This window comes from Sciurus carolinensis, chromosome 11 (assembly GCF_902686445.1).
Source record: "Sciurus carolinensis chromosome 11, mSciCar1.2, whole genome shotgun sequence".
Lineage (NCBI taxonomy): Eukaryota > Metazoa > Chordata > Mammalia > Rodentia > Sciuridae > Sciurus > Sciurus carolinensis.
In genome coordinates this window covers 123,427,741-123,446,293 of record NC_062223.1, presented here as the reverse complement: position 1 = coordinate 123,446,293, position 18,553 = coordinate 123,427,741, and the positions used below count along the sequence as shown (strand labels likewise).

General features: G+C 36.5%; 1 protein-coding gene and 1 pseudogene across 1 annotated transcript; one reads left to right on the top strand and one right to left on the bottom strand.

Moving 5' to 3' along the window:
• The first annotated feature begins 1,661 nt into the window (after positions 1 to 1,661).
• Positions 1,662 to 7,402, top strand: LOC124959689 (superoxide dismutase [Cu-Zn]-like; annotated as a pseudogene).
• A 9,252-nt stretch (positions 7,403 to 16,654) lies between these two features.
• On the bottom strand, positions 16,655 to 17,584 carry LOC124959978 (olfactory receptor 149). The gene has a single exon (XM_047518484.1). It carries the CDS (start codon positions 17,582 to 17,584, stop codon positions 16,655 to 16,657), a length of 930 nt encoding a protein of 309 aa, XP_047374440.1.
• Positions 17,585 to 18,553: the final 969 nt, after the last annotated feature.

Sequence of the window (18,553 nt, the reverse complement as noted above, 5' to 3'; positions counted from 1 at the left end):
TCCCATATAATCCAGCTTAACCACTCCTCAATATTTATCCTAAAGAATTAAAGTCATCATAGGTAATGGTTAAATTGAATTGTCAACTTGATTGGATTAAGAGATGCCGATGTTTAAGAGGCTTCTGGGTGTGCCCATAAGGGCGTGTCTGGGAATGACTGGAATGTGGGATAGGAACTGAAGTGGAGCCCCTCCCTAAGCGTGGGCTGCACCGCCCAATAGGATGGAATAAAAGCTTGAAGAACAAGGAAGCAGATGCAGATGCAAGCTCCACTCTTCTTGAGCAGGTTCTTGATTGCAGCTTCCATCATCTGAGGATGTCAGATTCTCTCTTCTTCACTCTTCCAAAGTAGACTCTGCCAGTATTTCTCCAGGTACTTTCCAGAAGCCTTGGTCTCAGTTGATCTTTCTTGTTCTGGAGCTTCTGTGTCTTGGACTGTGCAGCTGCTAGTTCTTACAGCTCTCAAACTGCAGACGGCCATTGTGGACTATCCAGCTTCTGATCTAGTAAGTCAATCTAATGATCCCCCTTTTTATAATCATACTTCCTGTTGATTCTGTTCCTCTAGAAAACCCCGACTAATACATCATACTAAAGTGATACATGCATATCCATTTATAGCAGCAAAATTCACAGTAGTCAAATTATAAAACCAGTTAGGTATCCATCAATGGATGAATGATAAAAAAAAATGTGGTACATCTACAACAGAGTTTTATTTAGTCATAAAGAAAAATGAAGTTATATAATTTGCAGAAAATGGATCGAACTAGAGATTATTATGTTAAATAAAATAAACCAAATTCAGAAAGTCAAAGATTGTACGTTTTCTTTCACATGTGAAAGCTAGAAAGGAAAAAGGAAAAGAAAGGTGGAGGCATATCTCATGAAAATCAAAGGAAGATCATAAAGGAAAGGGAGATAGGGAGGAAGGGGGAAGTGCTAGGAAGTAATATTGGCCAAATGATATTGTTAGATTGTGTACACGTACAAATATGTAGCAACAAATCCCATCATTATGTTGATCAATAATGCACCAATAAAAATATGGGGAAAAGGATATATAAAAGCATAAATTAATGAAATAGTGAAAACAATAAGAAGAGAGATCAATAATGAAAAAATACGGTACTTTGCAAAGAGCAATAAAATAAAAGTAGCTCTGTAAAGATGATTTCTGGAGAAAAGATAGAAAGCACATATAAGCAACATGAAGAATGACAGGGAAGACAGAAGCTTATGGCCTAAGAAGATTTTTGCCAATATTTACCAGTAAATTTAGGTGACTTTATCAAGACAAACAACATCTCAAAACTTTATGAAACAAGTTATGAGAATAGACTCAAAAACAGAAAATAAGAGCAGCTATATGCATTATTTGCCATTGCTTGCTGAATAACCTGTTATTCCAAATCTTAGTGGCCTAGATACTTGTTGTCTTGTGGTTTTTTTGTGGCTCAGGAATCAGACACAGCTTAACCAGGTGCCTCTGTCTCAGAGTATCTCAGGAAGTTGCTCTCAAGCTACCAGCGGGGGTTTCAGTCTTCCTCTGAGGGCTCGACTGGGGAAGATCTGCTTCCATGCTTGTTCAGATAGCTACAGCCTAGGACTGTCCCCAACCTAGGACAACCTAGGACTGTCCCCAGCACTTCTTCACAACATGGTAGCTGTCATTTCCCAAGGCAATCAAGCCAAGAAACATGATAGAGAGCAGGAACCCAAGATGGAATGCATAGCCCTCTGTGCCGTAACCTCAGAAGTGACATTCCACCACCTTTACCACATTCTGTTTGCTAGAATGAGTCACTAAATTTAAGTAGACGATTACACAAGAGCAAGAATCCTAGAATTCGGGGACATTGAAGACATTGTAGGGGGTGGGAAATGAACCATTTAATAGTAAATTGTTCTGGGACAGCTATTTATATTTTTTAAAAGTAAAAGGGAATTGAATTCTTATGTCAATCACAAACAAAAACCTATACCAGGTGGATGAAGACTTTTAAAGTGAAAAAATAAAACCATAAAAAATTAAAGCCATAAGTAAGGGTAGTATGTTATTTCTAAATAAGAGTCAATAATCTCTAATTGTAAAAGAAAACTGATAAATCATACATATTAAAAGGAAGGCATTGCTTTTATCAAGAAAATGCCTTAAAGCTGTAAAAGGGAGGAACTGCAAACTAGGAGAAGACATTTGCAGTACATAGAATCAACAAGAGATTAATATTGAGAGTATATACAGAAATATTATGAGTCAGTTTTTTTAAAGTTGAGACACTCAAAGGAATACAAGACTAAAAATATAATATAAATTCCCAAAGGATGAAATTTAAATTGTCATTAAACATATGAGAAAATGTTCAACTTTAGTAGTTAACAGGGACTGAATTTTTAAATTGAATGGGAAACGTCTAACACTATCAATTTGGAAAATATTAAGGAAGGTGTCAATATAAAATGCTTATAGGAATGTTCTAGAAATTCTCATCATTGAGGGTATGAATGCATTTTTCATAATCACTTCATTTTCAAAAGCTATTTGTTATTCCACTTCTAAATGTTATCTTTTGGAGAAACTCTTAAACCTGTGCCCAGAGAAATGCAGAAAAACATTGATAACAAGTAGAAATCACCCACATCTGACAGAAAGTATAAATGAAGAAATAGAAAAACATGATGTAAAATTAACAGATATGTATTTTTGAGATTAATAAATCTTAAAAATAAATTTAAGGGGAACAAAGACAATCATAGCTCTGTTCATTTAAACAAATTTCAAAACTAGAAAAAAAAATCTCAATTATCAGTTTTCTTCCTGTTCCTCTTTTTAAGTCTAAGTCCAATATGGGTGTAAATGATACAAACACCTTAAAACTGTAAAGATTAATGTAAGCAGATATTTTATTTTTGCATATTGCTACCAAATCACTGAATAAAATAAGAGCACATACCCCAAGGTCCTCAAATGTACTCATTTCCTCACACCACACAGACACACAGAGGTGCCCGGAAAGTTTTACTTAAAAAAAATGCATTAAAATATTTTCCTTAATGTGCTTTTGTTTATTAATAATATATTTTAAAAGTGTACCTTTGCTATTTTGGCAGGTACATATAGAATTTGGTGAGCAAGTTTCATCATCATGTGTACCTAGGCCAATTGGTTATGATGGTAACTGGTCACAACTTTTGATCATAAATACAAATTCGTTCACTTCAGAAGTTAGAGAAGTCAGCCTTATTTCAACATGGAACTCAGAGCACCAAGATTAAACACTGCAAGGACAATCTCCTAATAGAAGATAGTTTTCTACAGAAGTTTGTCAAATCTACCCCTATATGTCTCACTGTCTCCTGTGCCCCTCACACTTTGATTAATGTTCCCATAGTATATAATAGTTAAACAGGTTACTATTACCATCATAACCAATTGGTCTAGGTACACATTTGACAGTATGATAAAACTTGTTCAGACTATTTTGGAAGAGTTATGGGAATCCTTGGGGGACATTCAACTTACCTCAACTGGGTTAATTTTACCTGAAAAGCAGAAGATAGTGTTACTTCAAAAAAATTTTATTTCTGACACATTTACAAACTCTATTTATTTCTTGTTCCCCAAACCAATTATTTCTACCTGGCAGCCAGAGCATGAGGCTTTGAATCATAAGATCTGGGTTCAAATCCTGTCCATGTAATTACTGATTTATAAGAGCATGCAAATTATAAAATTGTCTGAGAAGCATCAAATAAAATTATAATGATAATGTCTTATAGATGTTTCTTTGAATTTCAAATCAGATACCGTTTGCACAGGCTTTTCTGAAATATAAATCTCTACAAATGTGAAGAACTAACACTTATTTTTATAAGGTCTATTAAAAAGGTTGATATAATGTCATGAAAAGACCTACACTATTTGGTATTTTAAAAACAATTTTATTAAGATATAATTCACATGCTATAAATTCTCTTTTTAAAGCATAGAGTTAAATGATTTTTATTGAATTTGCAGGGTTTTGGAATAATATCAACAGTTTTAGAACATTTCTATCATTTCAAAAGAATTCCTCATTCCCTTTTGCAGTCATTCTTCTTCCACCCCTAGCCTTTGGAATCCACTATTACACACTATGTATGGATTTGTCTTTTTAGGATAGTTCATGTAAACAGATAAAATGTGGCTTTCTGTGTCTGATTTCTTTCTATTAGCTTAATGTTTTCAAGATTCATCCATTTTGTAGTATCTCTCAATTCTTTGTTCCCTGTTAAGATTCAGTGATATTCCATGAATAAATATACTACATTTTGTTTATTATTTATTAGGTTGTGAATGTATAGGTTATTCCACTTTGGGATAATAACAATGTCATCATAAAAATTTGTGTACATTTCTTTCTGTGTGTTTATATATATGTCTTCAATTTTCTTGGGTACATACCTAGAGGTAAAATGCTACATTTAAACTACTGATATTTTAAATTGAAATATAGATTTTCTTACATGTTATGTTATCTCAAGCATAAAGTTCAATATAAATGCTTGCTTTTAACTTTTCTACAGGAATAAAAGAAAAATGAACTAATAAAAAGCAAATACAGAACTAATAAAATTCCAGCCTGCAGCATTAATTTGATGTGATTATATTGCTTTTTAAAACCAACTAATTGACTCTAAATTTAATAAAAAGAAATTCCCATTTTGAGTCTATGTTTTACTGGTGAACTTAATTCTATAGTTCAGGGTACCATCACTGAAACCATCATTTGTAATCTTGTAATTTCACTTTTTTTTCTTTTTTTGGTACTGGGGATTGAACTCAGGGGCACTCTCCCACTGAGCACATTCCCAGTCCTATTTTGTATTTTATTCAGAGGGAGGGTCTCATTAAGTTGCTTAATACCTTGCCTTTTGCTGAGGCTGGCTTTGAACTTGTGATCCTCCTGTCTCAGTCTCCTGAGCGACTGGGATTACAGGTTGCATCACCACACCAGGTTCCAAATGGGTTTTTGATGAGGAAATTCTCCAAGGGAAAGTTGTGTTGGGGGTCAATGTGGAGACCACAGAAGAAATTGGTTCTCCTGCAGATGTGGAGATGGAGCTGGTTCACCCCTTGCAATCACAGAACATAGTGCACTGTGGGCTCTCAAGACGTACAGTAGTGACATCAGTTTTACCATTACATACAACAGGGCATGAATGGAGAGTCTAAGAGTGGGAATCTAGATGTAGCGTTATGTGTGGAGGATAATAGCCCTCATTACATTTAATAGACTTTGAAATTTATTTGACCATGTGTTACTCAATGGTAACTGTCCCAACTGACCTTGAGTTAAAATTTACACCTCATTTCACAGGACTCCCTGTACTAGCTCTGGTCTGTTGTTGACTTACAAGTCCTCTCTAAAAAGGTCTCCATAAAAACCAAATGCAGAGGCAAAGGGAACTACAAGAGGGAGAGAGTCTAACAATTAATTTTAAGCCTGCTGCTTCCTTTTCTTTGGTTGCTGACAATAGAGCCACTGTTTTTAGCATGGACTATACTACATGCATATAAATCTGTTCTCTAATACCCTGCTATAAATAATGTAAATGCTATAAAATTCTATCGTATAAAAATAGTTTGAAATCAAAATAATGCACTATCATGTATCACTTAGCCATGGGAGATATCCTGAGAAATACCTCATTAAGCAGTTTTATCATTGTGCTAAGATCATGGAGCACATTTAGACAAACCTAGATTACATAAGTCAATCACCAGGTACAGCTGCTTTGTTGTACTCAAAATACATATGAACACGAGACAAATCAGGCAGCAGCCTAACATGGCATTCAGCCGTAAAAGTAAACTTGTTTTTTTTTTAGTAAGTAAAAGAATTACTCTGCAAAATAAGCATAAAACACTAGTGTAGTCAATGCATAAACCAGTAGCATTGTTGATTCTTATCATTATCAGTGTTATATGTGCTGTAATTTTACAGGGCTGGCCTTACACTAGATTTCTTGCTGCCAGTGTCACCACAAACACTTGAATAACATGATGTATTTGATGTTAAGACAGCTACAAATTCACCAGGCAATACGAGTTTTTTAGTGTCATTAAAATCTCATGAGATCATCATCATACATGTGGTCTGTGATTGACTGAAACATTATGTGATGCATGACCACATATGGTATAATATTTAATCATAAAGTGCTATACCACATGTAATATAATATTAATTACATCATTGATTTTTTTACACTGATGAATAAAAGAAAAAATAGCACTTTTCCTCATTTCTTTGCCATTTCTTTGTCTTAACCTCTCCTGAATTTTTTCTTTAGTACACAAATTTTTTCTATTTCTAAATTTTTCCAAATTTTAAAATCCTATCAGTCAATAAAATTCCATTTATATGTTACCTCTTTCTTCAGATCTATCCAAATATTCCCAAATCAAACTAACTTCTTATTTAGTATTTTAACTGCCCCCACCCCTTTTTTAATGAGGAATGAACCCAGAGCCTCATATGCTAGGCAATCAATCACTCTGTCAGTTGGAGCTACACCCCTCCAGCTTCAACTGTTTTTTTTTTCTTATATCTTTTATTCTTCATGACTCCTTGATAAGTGGCCTGGTTAATCTTCAATGAATGTTTCTAAATTAATCTTCAGTTAATTAGAATGGTCCAGGTCCCTTGACGGAATGCAGAGTTCTCAATTCAGTGCGCTCATTCATCCACATTCATTTCACTATGTAGGAATTTTTCATCACTTTTAAAAATTGTACTTACAGGCGCCGTCGTCTCTTGCATCATTGCTGTGGTCTTAGCCGACCTCCGGGTCGGACTGGCGCGCTTCTTCAGCGAGTTAAGGCAACGAAGGCCCTGTGCGTGCTGAAGGGCAATGGACCGGTGCAGGGCACCGTCCACTTCGAGCAGCAGGCAAATAAAGTTGTGGTATCAGGACACATTACGGGATTGACTGAAGGCCAGCACGGATTCCACGTCCATCAGTTTGGAGATAATACACAAGGCTGTACAAGTGCAGGTCCTCACTTTAATCCTCAATCCAAAAAACATGGTGGGCCAACGGATCAAGAAAGGCATGTCGAAACCTGGGCAACTTGCTTGCTGACAAAGATGGTGTGGCCGATGTGACCATTGAAGATTCTCTGATCTCACTCTCAGGAGAGCATTCCATCCTTGGCCGCACAATGGTGGTCCATGAAAAACCAGATGACTTGGGCAAAGGTGGAAATGAAGAAAGTACAAAGACGGGAAATGCTGGAAGTCGGCTGGCTTGTGGTGTAATTGGGATCGCGCAGTAAACATTCCCTTCCATGTGGTCTGAGTCCCAGTAACTCATCTGTTATCCTGCTAGCTGTAGAAATTTAACTTGCTAAACATTAAACATTGTAATATAAAAAAAACAAATGTACTTACACTGATCATCTCCAAGGTTCCTTCTAGCTTAAAATTTCTCTTTAATAATCAAGAATCAAAAATATGATAGAGTTATGGGGCCTAGTCTACGTGTTTCTCTTCAGTTCTGCTCATCATTGACTTCCAAGTTGTTGGGTATTGCACTGTACATAAAGAAACTGGAGAGGACCAAAGGCCAGCTACAGAAGGATATCATTTACAAGGAGATATGCAACTCAACAGTACTCGTAGATAAAATCTCAGTTATGCTCAGGCTCTTGTGCTGACCACTGAAGGTTAAATGAAGATGCAATTAGTGGCAAAAGACATATGGAGGCATAGAGTGAATATTCTTGGGGAAATTTCCATCTCCACAGAAGAGAAGTATAAAGACAATTACAAGACTTATTTGAAAGCAGACAAGATTAATTGAAGGTTTAAATCCTGAATTAGGTTTTAGTACCTCAATTAGTTCTCATTTGTTCTGTTATTTTCTGTGTGCTGTTTGACCTTTCTCTGGCCTGTTGTCTCATTGTGTATAAAATAATTGCTTTAAGTGACTTTCAAGATTCCATTCACGTCTACCTTCTTACATTTAACAGGACATAAACATTTATTGATCTATTTTGATGTAGATAATTATTGTGGATCCTGAAAATTTTAATGCTATTTAAAACAATAGATTGTATTCTATTTGTTATAAACTTTATTTGTTGCAAATTATTGTTACTCCTATTGATTATACTGTTTGTGTGTATGTAAGTGCATATGTGCATGCTTTTTGTATGTATTTAAAATAAATATACCCTAGTTCCTGAAAATAACTATGAATGTAAAATATATCTATCTTTGGGGTTTCCAAGTAGAGGGAAGTATTGATATGAGATATGATATATCTTATCATGTACTGATGAGAAGAATCATCAAACATCTGGTTAATTTAAACCATGAATCCAGGTGAAGTGTTACATGCCTATAATCCCAGCAACTCAGGAGTCTGAGTCAGGAGGATCAAAGGTACCAGATCAGCTTCTGCAACTTATCAAGACCTTCAGAAATTATTGAAATCCTGTCTCAAACTTTTAAAAAATTGACAGGACTGGAGATGTTGCTCAGTGTTAAAGGAATCTGGTTTCAGTCCTTAGTACCACAGATAAGAAATACAAAATAAATAAATAAATAAATCCCACACATGAAGAATAAAACCATGAGAACCGTCATGGTGGATAAACTGGGCCCCTGTATTCCTTCATGAAATTCATTCTGCTTTTCACCTTATGCTGGGCAAACCTAGTTCTGACCATTGAAATATGATTGACAAATTCCATTGTTACTTCATGGAGATGACAGGATTCTGCCCTCAAACTATGTAGCCATTTGAAGCCTTGACATGAATAACTCCTTATTTCCACTGTTCTGTCAATTCTAGTCAAAGTTATTTAATTACATTGTGAGTGGCAAGTGGCATCTTTATTGCTAACTCTCTTTGGAGGGGCAACGTGAGAGGAATGTGTTTAATGCAGGGGTTTCAGAAGTGTCCATCTCATCATGGGCACACTGAAGAAACTAAGGTGGATGAAACTGTCCATGAGCCCTGTGTGTGGGAAGGAAGCTGTCTATTCACATGTGTGTGTTTCATTCATGATTAGCTTTTTCCTTGGAGTAACAATTGCAGAGAGAATCTAAGACATAAACACTTTAACAAGCTCCTTTTCATTGCCTAAATCAATCCCAGTCTCATTAATCCACTTCTGATGACACAGCTCACAGATGGGAACCAAAAGCTAGAGGGAAAGAATCAAAGTCATAATGAGCTTGAGAAGCCTCTCATAGGAATGATTCCTTTGAGGTTAATCAATTTAAAAAGTTCTCTTCTTGGTGATTTCCTCTGAGAGATTTTATAGCTTGATGTGACTGGTAAGAGAAGATTTTGAAAATATGTTTCTTATTAGGAGTTTTCCTTTCCTTCATTTGAGGCATAAGGATCATTTTCTGAGTTTCGACAAATGATGTTCATGAGCATGACCTTGGGAAGCACACGCTGGTAGCAGTGGTTCATGAGGTAGACTGTACATGAGAGGCCCGAAGGCAGAAGTGGGTGTGAGAGTGAGACAAACTCAGGGCTGAATGCCTTGATATACTTTCAGCAAGTTGCTCAAATTGCCAGTCTCACTTTCCTAAATGTGAAATAGAGATAATAAGAATGAGTACTCATCTCATGGAAATACTGTGAGAATAAAATGGGATGAGAATGTAAAAGACAGCATGGAACTCATATTAAATGTTCTCTAAATCTTGGCTAATCACAACCATTTCCTGGTGGTAGTTTATCTTGTCCACCTATAGGTATACTTTTGATAAATTTCTCACCTTGTTCGTCTAATCTAAATACTATTCAATCTATAATAACCTTTCATTTCGTGTTTTTTGTTTTGGTTAAATTACTTTGATAAATTCTTAATTCATAGTGGTTACAAGCAGGAGCATTGATATTTTTAATGTTTCCTGAGAATTTGGGGCAATTTGGGAACAGGGTCTTTTTCTGTACATTTTTCCCCTTATCAAATCTTTGTTATATCAGTCTATAAATCATTAGCTACTGCTAACTGATTGATATGATAAATACAGATTGAAATGACATTCACTGTGTAGTTCCAATATTAATTTCAATATCTACTATTTTTATGGGGCCATATATTAAATGATTCAGCATTTAAGTAGCCTTAAATGAAGGAAAATTTGTGTGAATTATAATGGGAAACAGAGGCGATTATTTTGCTTTATTTCAACATATTAAGTATAAATTAATTTATAAAGTATTTTGTATTAAATTAAATTAAAATACTTTATTATACACAATACTGGGTGTAATGGTTAACATTAGGAGTCAGCTTGATTGGACCACAAGTTTTCAGATACTTGGTTCAATATTTTTCTGAATGCATCTGCAAAAATGTTTTCAATCAGTAGACTGAGTAAAGGGCGTTGCCCTCCTTGATTTGGGTGGTCCTCATCCAATTAATTTGAAGGCCTGAATAGAATGATGGTAGTAAGTAAGAGAGAAAACTGGAGGCCTGATTGATTGAGCTGGGACTTGGTTCTTCTGCCCTTCTTCGGAAATTTACACCACTGGCTATCCTGGTTCTCAAGTCCTCAGAGTTACACTGAGTTTACACCATAGGCTTTCCTGGGTCTCCAGCTTGAAACTGAAGACTTGGGATTTCTCAGCCTTCATAGTTGGAGCCAGTTCTTTTTAACACACACACACACACACACACACACACACACATACACACACACACTCACACAAACATATACTCTTTGACTTATGATGATTTGACTCATGGTTGTTTTACTTTACAATTGTGCAAAAATAATACATATTCATAAAAACTGTACTTTGAATTTTGAGTTTTGATCTTTTCCTGGACTATCAATCTGTGATATACTAGTCTATCATGATGCTGTGTGGTGACAGGTAGTCTCAAGCTCCCAGTCAGCCATAGGATCACCAGGGTGAACCGCCAATATTCTACAGTGTGCTGGTTTCTAAGCTGATGTTCAGGAGGCTCCCTGCGTTAAATGCATATTCCATTTACAATATTTTGATTTATAATAGTTTTATCAGGATGTGACCCTATCCTAAGTCCCAGGTTATGACCCTCCTTCCTATAGGCGATGGTTCTTTGGAGAACCATGACTAGCATGACTCATACACTGGCTATCATTTGTTAATTTCTAACTGTATGCTAAGCCCTGAGCTAAACGCCTGTCATGGATAACATCACTTAATATATCAACCCTGTGACTTAGCTGCTTTCATCCTCCTAATATATTTGATAAGACTGTACTCAGAGATCTTATCTAAAGGTACACCAATGGGATGTGACTGATTGGGAATTTAAACTCCTGTTTGTTTGACTTTAAAGCTTGGCACACACAGTTTATAAACTATTCTTTGTCACTTGTATGTCAGAAGAATTGTTTCCAAAGAAAAATCTTGTCAATTGAACACTGCTTTTCTATTGCTTTTTATTTTTATATTTTACTTAAAGTGTATTTTTGGAAAATAGAAAATAGGGAAGATAATGTATTTATCAAATCATTTTTACTTTCAAAATGTAATTTTAGGTACATTAAAGAACTAAATCGATCTTTACAATTCAACAAAGTAGATTCATATATTTCTATTTTATCAAAATACAGCAATTTAAATCAGTTGGGTAACTTGTTAACAGTCATAACATGCGTACAGGTTCAATCAAAATTAAAATGACCATCTGATTCATTCACCTTTGTCAACAAGACCATCACTATCTTTCTCAAAGCCAAGCCTGAGTCCATTACTATCAGACACTTAATAACATAGAACAAATGCATAAACTGAGGTCCTGACCATCAAAGTAATGCCATCCAGAAGTCATGCTTCCATGTATTATGTCAATAACAAAGATCTGACAGTTCTGAACTGTGATAACTCATCTGTCCCTTTTCTTCACCTTCCTATACCTAGTTAACTCTTACTCTTGCAAGTAACTTTGCAAATATTATTTTAACATAATGAGATGATAATCTGGGCTATGATATAAAACTGAAGCAGAGAGAAATCGGAGCTTAAGTACTGCTTGAGGTAGGAAAATTTTACAAAGAAAAGGACCTTTCCACTTGGGTCTGGATAGATGAAGAGAAGTTTATCTAGCAGAGGAATTAGGGAAAATTATTCCAAGAGGGGAAAACAAAAATTTTAAAGACACAGAATTGTTAATGGATCATTTAAAATATTTTCTAAAACTGTATTCAACATCTCCAATCATTTCCAATAGGAGTAATCATTTGTGCTTTCATTTTACTAGTCTATATTTTATATATTTTCTTTAAATATTATCTACCTTTTAATTAATTGCTTCCCATGCTGAGTTATGAGTTACTTAAGAATAAAATTTGTGGAATTATGAATATCCATAAATTTTTTTCTGTGAATTATGAATATCCATAAATTTTATTCTATGGATATTCATAATTCCATAATTTTTTAAATTCCAGTACTTAGCATACTAAGTACTTCGTAGATAATGGTTTATATAAGTTAGCTGGTGAATAAAAAAATGCAAGGTGGTCTCTTTAGAGGATGTCAAAGAAGCAAGAGATGAATGATTTTCTGGAGTACTATATAGTTTGGGGGAGTCTAAAGAGGTAGATTGGGTTGGATTATTAAATCCACAGGTATTATGCTAAATTAATGTTATTTTAATTCAACTATAAAAACATTTATTGAAATTTTAAAGACAAAGAGTAGTATCATGTGGTATACATTGTAGAAAGATAGTACTTTAGAAATTAAATTATGACCATAACCCATCTTAAGATTTCTATTCACCTCCACTCAGCCCACTACAAAGGTCACCTTCAAAGAGCGTCAGTCGCATGCTGAGGGATCCCTATATCTTCTGCCTGAAGTAGTCTCTGGCCAAGGAAGACTTTTCAGTCTATATATGTGGAGCAGGCCAGAAGTGCCTGATCATTAATGCTTCCAAGACCATCCATTAACAAATTTGGGGCAATAGTTGATACAAAAATAACCCAGCTTCTTTTCAAATAATGGGAGGTGATTTTATACTGTCTTCCAGAGGATTTTCAATGGGAATGAGCCCCAGTCCTTCTCATAAGTGAACCATAAACACATGCTTCATTGACCGTCCTTTCTTACATCACTTACTCCCTTACCATGCTTCTTGGGAGAATACTTCAAAATAAACTGCTTATATCCAAGCTTTGGATCAGTGTACATTGTTGGGAAAATCCAAACTAAATAGTTTTTCCTGTTTTCTCTTTTTCCTTGTGGAAAGAAATCTTGAAGAGAGGTTGGTGATGGTATCTTTGTGTCATATATATATGATAGGCATAAGAACTCAATAAAACATAGTGGCTATTCAAAAGGCAGAGGTTCTTACATTTAGGAGATTCATGTTTATTTATTTAGTAATAAAAACATAAATGTTGATATATTCATATAATGTGATACTACATAGTGGCAAAGTTGACATATTTTTATAATGGGCTGCTACACTTTGGAAATAATTTCGGGTATGCAAATACAAAAAACCTAAAGAGTAATATTTCAATGAAAAAAGCAAATTTCAGTAGACTTTCATGAATACAAGGTAGAAAACCTTGCCATATTGTGTTTAGGGACACAAACACATGAGGTAAAACTCAAAGAGAACAAAACATTCAGGAGAATGATGTTATCTAGGGGAAGAAGAGTGGCTGGGGTCCGGCCAGGACCTCCTGGGACTTCCATGGCATCACTCGTTTCTTTACAGTAAGTAGAGGGACAAGTGCACTGACTGTATCGTAGTTCTTTACACTTAAGCTATTTTTCATTGAAATAGGTTTTCCATTATTATTTTCCAACTTTTTAATATCTGATAAAACATTTAAAAGATCAATATGAAAATATCAGAGAGCTCTGTGATATTGTCATTGAGATATCACTGAGATAAGAACTAAAATAATGTTCTGCATGCTGAACTGTGAAACAGAGGAATGATATAGAATAGGCTAGATTGTTTCTCACCCATCTAGCATTCCAATAATGACAGGTATTATTGTCCTCCGACATTCAGTCAACTGGTACGCTACACAGCGGTGATATTCTTTTAGCTTGAATGATTATTCTGGTAGAGGTAAAATTAGCATTTCACCAAGAAAAAGCAGAGCAAGTGACTTAAAACATTAATTTCTGATTTTTTATTCATTAATTTCAGTCAGTTTCATGGGGAACCAATCACCAGAGAGAGCAGGCAATGACCAGCGCAGGCCTGGATCCCTGTGGATACTCCCTTGAAAGGCTCTCTCCATGGCCTCCCTCTGCCTTGTCAGTACCATCATCTGCATTTCATTTTTAGTGTCTGTGTCACAGGTTTCCATGGGCACCCACATCACCAATTTGCTGTCTGGGTGCTGCAGGAAAGAAAAAAAAAAAAAAAAACACACAGGTCAAAGTCAGAACAAGCTTTGGTTTTGTAAAGAATGTAGAGAGGAACAAAAAGTAAGCATGAGTGGAGAGTACTGTGGTATCTTGCAGAAATTGCTGGGGTAAATGGAGAAACCTTTAAAGAATCTAGAAATGGGGGGTGCTAGGTGTTGGATGGCCCCTGGGTCATGCTTGAAGCCAGTGTTGCAGGAAGTGCTTTACTGCAGCCAACCCTGCTCAAAGTTGTCCTCTGAATCTCTGCTCCAATACTCCTGTTCTTCTCTGGTCTCCTTGATCTTAAACTTTGATTCTCTGTCTTCATCTGTCCTTTGGATAGTCTGTGGGGTGGGATACCTGATTTGAGGTTTCCTCCACTGAAACTTTTTCTCAAATGCTTCTGATAGTGTCCCTTAAATGATAGAACCCATAAAAGTTTTACACGGGCCTGGCATTCTGGGCCCCTGCTTAGTTGGAGAGAACTTAGGCTCTATCTGGAACCACAAGATCTATAAGTATCCTTCAGAACTGCTGCAACAAGCAGAGAGGTTAATTTGCTTAAGGAGATACAGATGGAGTCCTTTTGTATACCATTCCCCGAATCCAAGAACTAGGGAAGAATCTTGAAATCAGAAGCTATGCTGAATTCGACCTTACTGCAAAGACATTCCCTTATAATGGCACATATTTAAGAGATGCCAGCCTGAGGAATTCTCTCTGACCCTCCTCCTAGATCCCTATAGGAAAGATTGAGAAGTATGCTCTTTCTTCCTGGATAATACTACTCAGATCTCCTTCCTCTGGATAAAGTAAGCAAGCAAACACATCTTCAATACTTCTATGAGATCTTTCTCTAGCCCAGAAAATGCACTCCTTACTTTGCTTTATATTTATCTTGGTCTTAGTATGAACCCTAGGATGTTCTAGTTAGTTGTACATCTACCTCATGAATGTCAGAGTGGACCCTGAGAGTAATGAGAAGGGTTTGCAATACAGGAAAAGTGGAGTAATTTAAGTAATTTCCACTTGCCCTTTAGATTCTTTCTTACTAAAAAGCAAGGGGAAAACAGCACTGACAGAAGGTTTTTAGGCACCCAAGGGTAGCTACAGAAGAATTTTACCTACCTTCTAGTAGTCAGTTTACCTTCGTGGCAGCAAAGACCCTGCACTGCTGGTTGGGTGTGACAGGTTCTTGCTGCTGATTCTGAGAAGGGCCAGACAAAAGAAATACACTGACATTTTCCTCTCCCTCCTCTTCTTCCATCATCTTCTATCCAGGGTCATGGTGTCTTTTCCTCCGTATCTCTTTCTTTTATTTTAAAAATTTCAGTTGTTTGCAGATATAACTGTATATTTTGGCATATTAATTATACAAATATTTGGTTTTATTGCAGCATATTTATATATGCATAGAGCATAATTTGCAAACTTACACTTCAAAAACTTCACAACAAAATTATTCCCCAAGCATAAGATTTAACAAATTTGGTCATGAAAATTGTAGCTGTCCTGATTGAAATGACACATTTCTCATTTGTAGGATATTTGAGCCAGAAAAAAAAACACCAAAAAACACAGGAAGGTAAACCAAAATCAAACCTTTTCAGTAAACAGAAAAGCTTTCCCTTCACATACTGCATTTCCACAGTCAATGCCTGTTTCCAGGTTCAATTCCCAAAGTCAGTATTTGTAAGTGATAGAGAATATTGGTACCTCTGCTTCACTGAGAGACCAGTCTCAGGTCCTAGCCAGAAGTCTTTCTCTTTGTACAATTTTTTATGGTTCTTAAGTACCAGGATGTTATTTGAAAGGATGCATAAGGATGCATCTCTCTCACTTGATCAACAACCTCTAGACCAATAAAGTGATGTCTTTTCCAATATAGACTTTCTAGAAGACAATCACTGTAGCCAAGATAAAACAGCATCAGAGTGAGAAGACGAGGTGGAGGGATGAAAAAGGATGAAAATGATTAAGATTGAAAAAAAGAAGGTCCAGTTTTTTCTATCTACTGGGAGATGTTCCCTTCCTCTTTATGAGCCCTGTGATGTCTATAAGAGAGCATGGATCCCAGCGTCAGAAGACAGCCCTGGAGTTTTTATTCTGCCATTTGCTCATTGTATGTCCTGAGACAAGACACTTCAGCTCTTCAACATCTCAGTCCCCCATGTTGTAAAATGGAGAAAATTTTATGCAAATCAAATAAAAGTATTTCATCAGCTATGATGTGTGGTTAAAGTGTTAGCTATTGAGCTCTCTTTACAATTATTCAGGAAGGAAGCCCAGCAGGTGGAGGACCTTCCACAAGGATGATTTTACCTCCTTATTTCTCAGACTATAGATCAAGGGGTTCAGCATGGGGGTGACCAGGTTGTTCAGGACCTGAACAGTTGCATCCAGCCAGGGGCTTGGGGTTGGCCTTAGGTAGATGAGGACCACTGGCATGTAGAAAAGCAGGATGGCGGTGAGGTGGGCACTGCAGGTGGAGAAGGCACGGCGGCGACCCTCTGCAGAGCGGATCTGCAGGATGGAGCAGACGATGAAGCTGTAGGAGGTGAGGATGAGGAGGAAGCAGCTGAGGGGCATGAGACCAACACTGATGAACCCCACCATCTCCAGGGCTGAGGTGTCTGCACAAGCCAGCTTCAGCATCACTGGGATATCACAAAAGTAGTAGTCCACCTCATTGGGGCCACAGTAGGGCAGCTGGAAGGTGAGAGTGGTCAGAAAGGTGGCCTGAATGCAGCCAAAAAACGAGGTTCCTGCAGCCAAGATGGCGCACACTCTGTGGCTCATGATTATGGTGTAGCGTAGAGGGTAACATATGGCAACAAAGCGGTCATAGGCCATCACTGTGTACAGAAAACACTCAGTGCAGCCCAGGAAATGGTAGAAGAAGAGCTGGGACACGCAGCCTGCATAGGAGATGGCTCGGCTGTTCCCTGACAGGTAGAACAGCATCTTGGGAGAACTCACAGATGGGAAAAATATGTCAAAAATAGACAGCTTGCACAGGAAGAAGTACATGGGGGTGTGAAGCCGAGTGGAGGAGATAATTGCCAGCAAGATTAGCAGGTTCCCCATGAGGGTGAAGATGTAAAAGGACAGAAACAGGATGAAGAGCATGGTCTCCAGACCCTCTGTGTTTGGGATGCCCAGCAGGACAAACTCAGTCACCACTGAGCGATTCCTCATAGCTGTAAGGAGTCTGATCCTGAGAGAGGGTCTGAAAGACCAAAATCTGGACAACAATGTCACATTATCAAGCTTTGACTCTGTTTTTAAGAAGAAACAACCTGCCTTCTTATGAAAGGCAAGAGCGAAATCTATGTAACAATTTCATTTAATAAGACATGGCTATTTCAGAATCAGTCAATCCAATCTTGGAAGGAATATTTCATAAAGGCCGATGGCTATTTTCTATGACAAGAGGAGAAACTTAAAGATATATTCAAAATATCCTTGAATTAGGAATTTTTTTTTCGTGGATTTATTCTCTTTGAGCACATTCATATTTTGAACTCTAATGATATCTTTAAGCAACAAACTCCAACTATTCACTACACTCTGCAAATAAAAAAAATGGTTGTATTAGTAAGCAGTCACTCAATATGAATCCTGGATTTGGCCTCTTATTGTCTATACTACTAAAAATAGCTGGCACAATGTCTTCCATAGGCCTGATTTTATTGCCTCCTATGTGGAAACCAAAATTATTACAACAGCAATATCTGCACAAAAATATCCTGGTATCACAGTAAAGTTTATGAAGTGTCTGGCAAATCTCTATATTCTAAGGAAAAGTTTCCCTTCATTTTACATATCTTAAAATTATTTCTTTAAGTATTTTCCATTAATGCTGGTATTCTGTAATTATTTTCAAACAAATGTTTTATTAAATAGTACTATTGAGTAGACTTAGATCACATTCTCTTCAGATTACATTACTCTGTATTTGAGAGTGCTAAGATCCCCAATTCTATCACAAGATACTGCTCTGGCCCTTCCAGTGCTTTAAGTTTTTTCTACATGGAAAAAGAAGCTTAACTCAGAAATATTAACCAAAGAAATAGTAACAAAAAGGAAAGCATCAAATTCATGTTACTGTGAGAAAGTGGAAAATACAAAATGTAGAACTAGCAAAGCAAAACACTAATTAGGAAG

Coding starts and splice junctions, on each gene's coding strand:
- LOC124959978 (XM_047518484.1), bottom strand. CDS start 17,584: ATGAGGAATCGCTCAGTGGTGACTGAGTTTGTCCTGCTGGGCATCCCA.